We start from the raw sequence: 10,494 nt of genomic DNA, 5'->3' as shown, positions 1-10,494 counted from the left end.
CGCTCCGAACATCATCTTGATCGATAAATTTCGCTTCTTCATAATTCTTATTAGAATTCTCTGGATATTTATAGTATTCTGAAAGTTTGTTGGCACTAGTGGCCGATATAATCTTACTATTGTAGATTCTGATAGGTATCCTAGAAGGAACGCGCGATAGCGATTTTCTAGGCGAATCCGACGTCGAGGATCTCGCTACGCGCCACGTTTCGCCTTTCGCAGGAAAATCCGAAGCTCTGCTCGATGCATCGATCGTATCCTTACCGTGCCGATAAAAATCCTCGCGTTTTCTTGGGACATTCTCCTCTTGTCTTTTTCGCTTTAAAGATACGTCCGATAAAGCTCTGATCAACGCGTGGGGATCGAGAGGTCGCGTAGCGGAATATTCCCGACTGCCTGCTGACGTCGAGTACGAAATATCTTGCGAATTTAACGCGAGCGCAGGAACTTTTGTTATAATTTCCTGGTCGCAATTATCCGACGTGTCGATGTCATTATTTTGGAATCTTCTACTCGAGAGCTCTTCTTTCTGTAAATATATTTTTCCCGTAGATGACCGACTATGACCTTCGCTCTCTAATAGTCCTGAAGCTCGAGACGATGAAGCCTCTTCTAGAGTGTCACTTTGAATTCTTTCAGTTAAATGCGGTGTCTCGACGGTTTCTTGTGTATAAAGATTCGTTAATTGATTCCATTCTGAAGTATCGAGAATATTTCTGTCGAGGTTTTCTGAAGAATTTATTTCAAGATTTGACTGATTCGTCGGGCAATTGAAGATAAATTGATCTTTAATGTCATCGCGACGTATTTCCGGCGTGATACACTGATAACTTTCCGTCTCTTCTTCCTGATTACCTTTATCCTCAAAGTCTGACTCGATCTGTTTAAGTTCGTTATAGATCTTCATTATAGAGTCATCGTGAATCCGTTCGTTGCATACGTTTGTTACAAGTTCCGCTGACTCTGACATAAAACTTCTCGCGGAGAAAGTTGACGTATTTTGTGGCATCTCTATTCGTTTATCATGCGTATCTTCGTATTTTGGCTCGATTTGAAATTCGTTGCAAGTTTTCGTTACAAGTTCATCGCATCTTGCTCGTTCGTTAAACACAGCTTTTACAGCGTTACGAGTTATTTTTTCTAGCTCGTTACATGTTTTCGTCATATTGCCATCATGGTTTACTTGCCCAGCAATGCAACTTCGCAAAGTGTCTTGAGAAATCCGGTGATCGAAATTATCATCGCCGAGCGATCGCGACGAAGGCAAAAGATTCGGCAGTATTGACCCGGTAATGTCATTCCTCGCGGACATGATCGGCATCTTCTTGATGGGTTCGTTATTAGCAGCGATCTTGGATTCTGGCGAGGATAATTCCAAAGTCGCGATCGACTTTTCAATTGAATTATCGATTTTTCGGGCAGATGAGAGTCCGCGATTCACTTCATTGACGGATTCCGATTCGCTGCCGGAGCTCAGATTTTTCAAAACCACTCCGGAAGATGGACGATATCCTCCGAACTTTTTAGGTCGAATACTATTGAGAGAAAACGGTGAAACCGATGGAAGATCGGCTGATTTTAACGCGCTGTCACGAGGCATGAAGCTTCGATGACTATGAAAGGCTGATATCGCGCTTCTGATATCGCGCGATTCACCATTATTGTGATAGGAGTAACGCGTGGAGGATGGTTCGGACAAGGAAGAGGGTCGGGATTGTTTTCGAGGTATCTCGATCGCGGGCAATCGCAAACAATCTCCATCTCGCGCCGATCGATCTACAGAGGATTCGGCGGGATTTGACTTGTCGTCGTCGGTGATTTTGGAAGGATTGATAGGGCCGCCGGCTTGCGAAATCACCATCGCTTTATTGTCGTAGCGAGACGAATTTTCCAGGCGAACTCGCGCCCTTCTTCGAGCTCGGGCGTCTTTCGATCTGGACGCTCCCAAGGAACTCTCCCAAAGTTCTGCCCTTTGTTCCCTCTCCTCCCACTCGTCGTTCTCCTCGATTCGATTTGCCACTCCGTGCAAACGTAGAAAGAGCTCGCGTTTGCGACCGATTCGTCGACCAAGAGCGGCTACGCGATCGGCCAGAAGAGTGAATTCGTTCGGCGACGGTAAATCTTCAAGGCGCCTTCTCAGATTGGACGGCGAACTATCACTGGAATCGCTGGGGTTGGATACTCGATCCTCTGATGTAGTGTTTATTATTTGATTTGTAACATTCGGTAAGTGTTAATCATTGATTGACATTGTAAAATTGAATCGAAATAATATTCCAAAGAACATCAAAATTCTTTTAATTCTATAAAGTCGATTTAAATTTTTAATTTAATGTGTAACTTCATTTGGTAATTTTAGAAATTTTTTAGTTTTTGAAATTATAAAGAAAAGCATTATTTATTTCACGAAATGTTGAATAAGACGATTATTATATAATCTTTCATTATAGTATAAATTGAATGTTGATATAATGTGGTTATTACGATATAGAAATTGTTTAATGATATTAAATGGCATTCTCTGTTTTCAATAATAACACTAAATTGTATTTGATTTTGGGAATAAATGTTATTACATTGGACAAAACAATGCAGGTTATATGTTCAATAGAGTTGAACGGTTTACTTTTACAACATATATATATATATATATATATATATATATATATATATATATATATCACACGATATTTTAAATGTATCTATTAGACGTGATGCAGACAATTTATAAAAATTTATAAAGAAATACAAAATGTATAAGTTGCAAATTTATAATATTTAAAAAAATAATTTTAATACCTCTCGGCGTAGATAAAGGACTGATTGTTCTTATTTCGGGAATGCTTGGAATTGCGGTATCATCGCTTTTCATATCGTTTCCATATGCTATTATTTAAGAATTATCTATTTAAATAATAATTAACTAACTCATAAAATACATGTATTATTATTATTATGACAGATTTCACTTTTGTCGCATAAAAACATAAGAATAATTTCTATAACTCGATTAGATCGAATGCGCAGTAACATCTGCTTAATATGAATAACATTGTAAAATTAAATAAAAAATTTAACAATTATTTATGAAATAATATCCACATAACAAAGGTCTAAATATTTTATAATTTTATATTTTATATTCGTGAGAAACAAAAATTTGTCCAACATTTATGTACATATTTTGTTGCGAAAATTTTAAAATGCAAAGTTAGTATTCACAGATAATGTCCACGTCTATAAATTATGCTTTACTCACGTCAAATATCTTGCAAGTCAACTTATTTACATTTTTATTGCAATCGATGGCGACAATGATATTTTGAAGATTATAAGCGGCAAAATAATTAAATTATGTGACACGCAATTTTTTCCTTCTCTGATTATTAATGCATTAGTTTAAATGTAATTATAATTTAATGTATTTGTTATAGAGTTATTTTCAGAATATGCATGACATTCCTCCTTCATTATTTTTCAATATTCTATATTAAAAAAAAATATTTATTAATGATTGTTTTTAAATTAAATAAAATAAAACATTGGTATATTAAATAAAGCAGAAAAAAATAGAGAGATATAAAAGGATAAAAAAATGTATTTTAAAAAATATTGGAATACTTAAGTGATGGCATATTTTGTTTTTAACTGTTGAAAAATGTCAAAGAATCGGTGATAGACGAGAGAGCTAATCAGTGATAAGTGATAAGCTTGAGAGGTATGCACTCGGCGCACGTAAACGAAGGACGAGCAATTTGCATTTGCGTCGACGCGCAATTTCCGCGATACGACGAGTGTATTACGACAACCACGCGCAACTTAATGCATCCGACGGATATTTGCGTTAATGAATGCGTTACTCGAGGAACTGGTTAAGTGAGCCGGGATGATCTCGATAAAATAGCCGGAGACTTCAGTAACTACCTCGCGCCGCGATGTGGCTACTATTCCGACAGTAGTTATTCTAATTTCGCCAATTTGATCATACCTATCCAAATATACGACAGTTTATAGAACAGCGACACGCACACATATATACGCAATAAAAAAATTTAGTCTTGAAAAATAATTGATGTTTTTTGCCTCTGTATTATGAATATATTTCATTGTATCGATTCATTTTTTTTTAAATATTTGAATTTTACGTTGGATTTTTCTTTTCTTTCAGTTGGAGGTACAACACTATTTGTCGCCTTATATTTTCAATAGCCCAGTCTGGCTACCATTCATCGATCGCGTAGAAATTTTTCGTCATCTGGAACATCACGGAACTCGACTGTCGAAGACGAAGATGCTATTTTGCTAGGAACTGCGTGGCATAGAGAAAGAGAAAGAGAGAGAGAGAGAGAGAGATCTGTGAAGCGCGCGTCGCATCCGCCGCGGTTTCTCTGGTGGCGGAGAGAGCATCGCGCCAAAGAGGAAAGTCTAGCTAACGAGGGAGCCAAGAACAGCTTACTTGGCGGAGGCAGACCATTTTCGAAAGTTCGCCGAGTTGTGTAACAAACTTTACTCGGGATTGGTTGCCCGAAGGGACGACGGGTGGGGCCGCCGGAAGTGGGAGACGGACCGAGGAGACAGACAAGAAGAGGGGAACAGAGAGAAAGGGAGTCGAAGATAGTCCTCCTTATAGTAGAAAAGAGAGACGCGCCGGAAGGAGAGAAGGAGAAGCATTCGCCGAGTGTAGGTCGAGGTGGGAAGGGGAGCGAGGCGCGGAAGAGATCCTCCGAGAGAAGAGATTCAGTTAGGATTCTATATACCCGATCCACCGTTATACGTCCGACAAGCTACGTGCGTCCCCGTAATCGTAAGCGATCCCCGGGTGCCTCTGGGAAAGCGGCAAAGACTATCGGCTCTGATAACGCGGAAAACGCGACTAATAATAGCTGCATCGTTTTCTATTATCCTCCAACTCGAGACTTTTAGATATCTTGAAATAATGTTAAGACATTTATAGTATCATCATAGATGCATTCGTTAATTATGATAGAATTATTCGTTAATTCATTGAAATAGAGAAATAATTAAATTATACAGAAAATATATGTATAAGATTAGATTATTTTAGATCTTTCTTTTCTTACATTTTCTCTAATTTTCTTTGCGCGAATTTTGTTAAATATAATTTAGCACAATTTTATATTATTATTATATGCAATAATTTAAGATTTACTATACATTTTAAAAATATAATTATTGCTATATAATATAATGTTAATCAAATATAGTAGGGTTACGCTTTGTAGATATTTACCTAAATATTCAATTCTCTTTGGCAATTATATAATATCTCGGAGCTAATATTAATCTTTTCATGTTTTTGTATATATATCTTCAAAAATATATTTATATATCGACTATGTATATTATATCAGGGATAATCTCTTTACGCAGAAGAAAGTTAGATCATTCAAATCCGGGATACGGATAACGCACGAAGAACGTGGACAGATCGCAGATGACAGAGCGCAGAATGCGTCCTGCAGTCCACCTTTCCCGCGCCCGCTCCCTTCCTCCCGCCGACTGTTCCTAATTCCGCCGGTTGCGCGGACGTCAAACAAACAACCGGCAATTAAATGCAAATACGGCTAATGCGTTCTGGGTCGGATGTGCAAGTCACCGTGCTCGTTATGGAGATCCACCCGCCGGCCATGTTGTTTCGAGGCCGCGTGTTCTGTTACATTCCGCGGTCGATATCGATGCGATGCCGCCGACGCTGACAGCATCGAAAAAGAGAGATGCCGCGCTCGGATAACCCACGTCCAACAAATACCCGCAAACAGAGCCCGGACCGCGAGCGACTCCGAGGAGAGGAATTCCTCTTTTGAATCTCCCTCCCTTTCTCTCTATCTCTCTTTCTTTCTCTGTCTCGCTCCTTCCTTCTTTCTCCTCGCGCGCCTTCTAGTTCTTTTTTGCCGCGCAGCGCCGCCGTCGCAGAAAAGCGGGTTATTAAACTATTACGAAGGCGGCACGGTGTTGAAAGCGGCTCCTCTCTGCTCCTCTCGCCGACTTGCTTCGAAGGATAAAAGCGGCTGGTATACAACGATACCTCGACGATACGAGAGTAAACGACGTCCAGGAGAAATGCTATTGTAGAACGCTCTACATCTCTTTAACGGTATGTTAAAAATGTTTTCTTTTTCGGGAGACAGAAGTCTCGAAGTTCGATACGGTGGGAAGTTTGTCATTTTCAAAAATAACGTATGTCTCTGTCTCTCTCCTTTCTTCCTTCCCCTCATGCTTTATCTAGTCCTTTTTTGCCGCGCAGCGCCGCCGTCGCAGAAAAGCGGGTTATTAAACTATTACGAAGGCGGCACGGTGTTGAAAGCGGCTCCTCTCTGCTCCTCTCGCCGACTTGCTTCGAGGGATAAAAGCGGCTGTATACACGATACCTCGACGATACGAGAGTAAACGACGTCCAGGAGGAATGCTACTGTAGAATGCTCTACATCTCTTTAACGGTATGTATAAAATATTTGCTTCTTCGGGAGAAGTCTCGAACTTCGATACGATCGGAAGTTCGTCATTTTCCGAAAAATAATGATTTTTGCTAAGCGCGCTTAATGAACGTTTAATGTTGAATTAACGACGATATATAACTTTGCAGCAAGATAAAAGAGGAATTATTTGAAAGGAAGTTTTTTAAAATCCTGAATAAGGAAAACAATGGATAATTTTTGTCGACTGTTTATTAATACATTGCACGCAAATTTGAACTAACCTCAACCGGTAAGTCTCGTTTCCCACGTAAAATGTGTGGAATTATTATTGAGGTTTCGAGATGTTTAATGTAAAGTATTTAAGAAAAATTTGATAATCGAAAGGAATAATATCACGAATATACATATATAATTTTTTATATAAATACTACAAATTTTTCATATAAAAAACCGTATTATTATGCTCTGTGTCTTGTCCGGAAAATTTTACTTTTTGTCCTATCTTTTCAAACGTGATACATATAGTTTCCACATTCTTCTTTTTCCGGACGAAGCTATATCGGTGCAATCTCACCCCCTCCCCTTTTTTCTTTTGATAGAATATTTATTATTAAAGAATATTTATTTTTTTAAATTATAATTTTATTATTATAAATATTGATCTTAATTTTATGAACTATATAAAACTATTCCGAGTTCGGTTTCGTCACTGAAAGACGGGAAATCAGATCGGTGTATTTCGACTCATTGTTTCATTTACAAGGTCATCTAAGAAAGAGACGTCTTCTCATATCCATCGGAGAGTGCGACTCTTCCATTTTGTTACTTCCGGGATTTCGCGAAATCCGTTAAACGAGTATTTAAATGTTTCTTTTAAGCGTCCTGCGATAGAGTCTTTAATTTAATTCCTCGAATAGAACGCTTCCAGCGACCGTATTTTTGCCACCGCAGTTGCGATATATTGTGTAAGTTTAGCATGTAAAAGATTTTTAAAATTTTTGAAACTGAATAATAAAGAGATATGTATATATGTAATTTAATTAATTTTTTAATCTTCTTCATTAAACGGAGAGATTATAACGCCAATGAATATGGTCACGTGTTTGCAATTTACTCGCGTACCTCATCTAAATTATTTGTTCACGGACAGTTGTTATAATTTACTTACAAGCACACGTGGGACGAATACATACAATTTCGAGCGTAACAGCACGTGGCGTTTATAATACTTGAAATCTTGATCCCCGATGCGATCTAACGTCATTCGTCAAGGTCCGCGATTACCTTTCGAAATCCAGATAAAAATCTCGCATTAAGTCTTGTGTGAGAAAACGATATACATGATCATTATGCTTATTTTACCAACAACAAAAATTTTTATTTTCCGAAAAAGGTACATAAATAATGAATAAAGAATAATAGTCTCTAATAATAATCTCTTATGTTATAGAATATAATGTATATAGTTTAAAATAATTTTTTATTTGTTAATGAATAATTAGAGCTCGCACAATTAATTATCGCGACTGACGATTCATAAGTCGACGCTATTTTATCAAAACAAATAATTTGCGCGATCTTAAATAAGAATTAAAACAATAAAAAATATGAATATTATAAATTCATTTTATCGCAAACTTTACGGGCAATAATTTTTTTTATTATATTTGAATTTGAATGTATCTCACATCGCGTTTTGAATTTCTCGGCGATTTAGATGTAATTTGCTAATCATTCTCGGATTCAGGGCGTTTAGTAATAAATGAATCACAGGATCAAGTTTAATAAAGAAAAAAAGTAGTGATACATTAGCCATTACATTTATCAATTAGATCGAAATTTAAAAAATATCCCGCATGCATTTATTCTATAGTGAGGTAAATATTTCATAGCAGCAATAAAATTACTTTCGCACAATGTTTGGCCTTCGTATTTGACGACGTATGTTGTTGTTGTGACTCGAGCGGGAAGGACGCGGTGTAAACAGCTGCGTATGTAGTCGGATTATATCTTTCGATAAACGCGATCATTCCCTACGATTGTTACAATTAGCGATTCACGACTCGCAAGCGTGTCGAAGGGACGGCTATTTATCGAAGCAGATATCTCGCACGCGATTTATTCCTCTGGAAATCAAAGCGATACGGGATGGCGATTATAAATTATTGTTTTGCTTCGATAATTATATCTTTAACGCTCGAGTAACGAATATATCTTGCATTGTACTTGGAAATTTTCGTAGATTTAAATATAATTTGCTCATTTTCGGATCGAGAAAGTACGCAATAATACACGAATAACATCAGGATATATATATCGATTATTTATTGATAATACATTTATTTCGCTGGAGACTTGTATGTGTTTGAAATGTATCGTGCGTGCGTGTAATACTGAATTTTTATTGTATTCGGATGATTAATCGCGTTTTAATTAGCCATTAACTCGATTTGCGCGGATTTAAAGAGAAAGGAATCCAGGCAACACATGTCCCTAAAAGACGTCTAAAAGACGAGTTTAAAGTCTTATTATCCTTTAAACATCTTTAAGACGTTTTTTTGCCTTCTTGTGTTGTTTAAAAAGAGAGAGACAATAATACTATCGGTATTATTTCAGGATTTTTTAATTAACAAAACATTGGAGATAAAGGACGAATTTCTATTCTTTTAGTAAAAATATAATCTTTATTAAGGTATTTTAATATTTACACCGTGTATAAATTCAACGTTCGTAAATCAGTCTTTTATTAAAACGCGTATTCTAATCTTCGAATACTTATCTTTAATTTGTATGTATATTTATTTACTTATGTTATAAAACACGTATATTATTTGTATGTTTAGCATTGCTGCGGCGAGTGGTGCGTGAATCTGGCTGCGCGATTTCGAGTATATCGTACGATCGTGGTTCTCCCATCGAAATATAATAAAGTGTCGGTCGCGTGTGCGGGAGTGCCGTACAAAGTGCCGCGCGATCGTCCTATTTTGCTGATTAGTGCGCACCCGAATGTGATTAACCGTGTTTTCGCGAGTGAGTGCTATGAAGGAGTAGCAAAGGACGAACAAGAGAGGATCCACGAGGGTATTAGGCAACGGCGGAGCAACCATAGGGTGAGCAACCAATAACTTATTTAATTTGTTTATTATTTGCTACTTGTAAAATTAATTGCTCTTTTATCTCCACGGTAAAAATTAGTCATTTTTTACATCTTTCGTTGTGTGATGCACATGAAACTTTCTACAGTTTATTTAAAATATATCAATTATATATGATATATGTATAACAGAATTAATGGAAAAATATAATTTTAATAACATAAAATATACTTTAACACTGTTTGAATTTTATAATTATTTACATTATTTAAATAGGAAAATTACATTGTTATTTATTATATTTTATAAAAGTTTATATCTGAAAAGAATTTTTTCGAAAATTATATAATCTGTTTAATTTAATGTTTATTTAAAGAATGAATAAAAAATACATGTGCTTGTTATTATTTTGAACATGTATGTGTGTGTTGTATAATTTGGATATATTTTTATTTTACAGATCAAGAGTTGTATGTGTTGCAAACTGTGCTGCTGCGTACCGGACTCGTGAATAATTAATTTAGCTTTTATTTTATTTTAACAAATCTCGAACAAGAAAATGATCAAGCACAAAGTTGACGTGTGAATATAATTTCATTATCGTGTCTTATTATCCGACGTTTAATGCGAAGCAAGTAATTAAATTTATTTCTCATAAAAAAAAGAAACTTAACTGCTTAAAATTTGAGCGTAGTAATTAGAGAATTTTATATCAGAGAAATGTAGGATTCAGTAGATTCTCTATACTTATATCAAGTAGCTTTAGTACTTAGAATTTTAATACTTGCTCACCTCGCGCTCAGCTCTCAAACGAAGCTCTCACGCGACGCAGCGGACAAATTAGTCTCGCGCGTGCAACGAGGCGGGTGGCACCCTCGTAAAGCCGCGCATCGGTCCAATAAACCGTGCCCTGAGAGTCAACACAGTGTATCTCGTGCGAGCGAGTCTCAATACGGGGGGGG

General features: G+C 36.7%; 1 protein-coding gene across 2 annotated transcripts; it reads left to right on the top strand.

Moving 5' to 3' along the window:
• The first annotated feature begins 5,333 nt into the window (after positions 1-5,333).
• On the top strand, positions 5,334-10,435 carry LOC115233572. Of its 2 annotated transcripts, XR_003883798.1 has the most exons (4): positions 5,334-6,115; positions 6,266-6,458; positions 6,605-6,726; positions 6,992-7,017. XR_003883798.1 is itself a non-coding variant. In XM_029804069.1 (3 exons), the coding sequence occupies exons 1-3, from the start codon at positions 6,438-6,440 to the stop codon at positions 10,041-10,043; spliced, it is 339 nt and encodes a 112-aa protein (XP_029659929.1). In that variant the 5' UTR covers positions 6,179-6,437; the 3' UTR covers positions 10,044-10,435. The 2 variants fall into 2 exon arrangements, 1 of the variants encoding a protein (XP_029659929.1); XM_029804069.1 differs by lacking the exons at positions 5,334-6,115; positions 6,605-6,726; positions 6,992-7,017 and adding exons at positions 9,281-9,547; positions 9,993-10,435 and having other exon boundaries at positions 6,179-6,458.
• Positions 10,436-10,494: the final 59 nt, after the last annotated feature.

Source organism: Formica exsecta, unplaced genomic scaffold (genome assembly GCF_003651465.1).
Source record: "Formica exsecta isolate Colony F162 unplaced genomic scaffold, ASM365146v1 scaffold178, whole genome shotgun sequence".
NCBI lineage: Eukaryota > Metazoa > Arthropoda > Insecta > Hymenoptera > Formicidae > Formica > Formica exsecta.
Note: the sequence above shows the minus strand (reverse complement) of the source record. Positions and strands in the feature narration are given on the sequence as shown.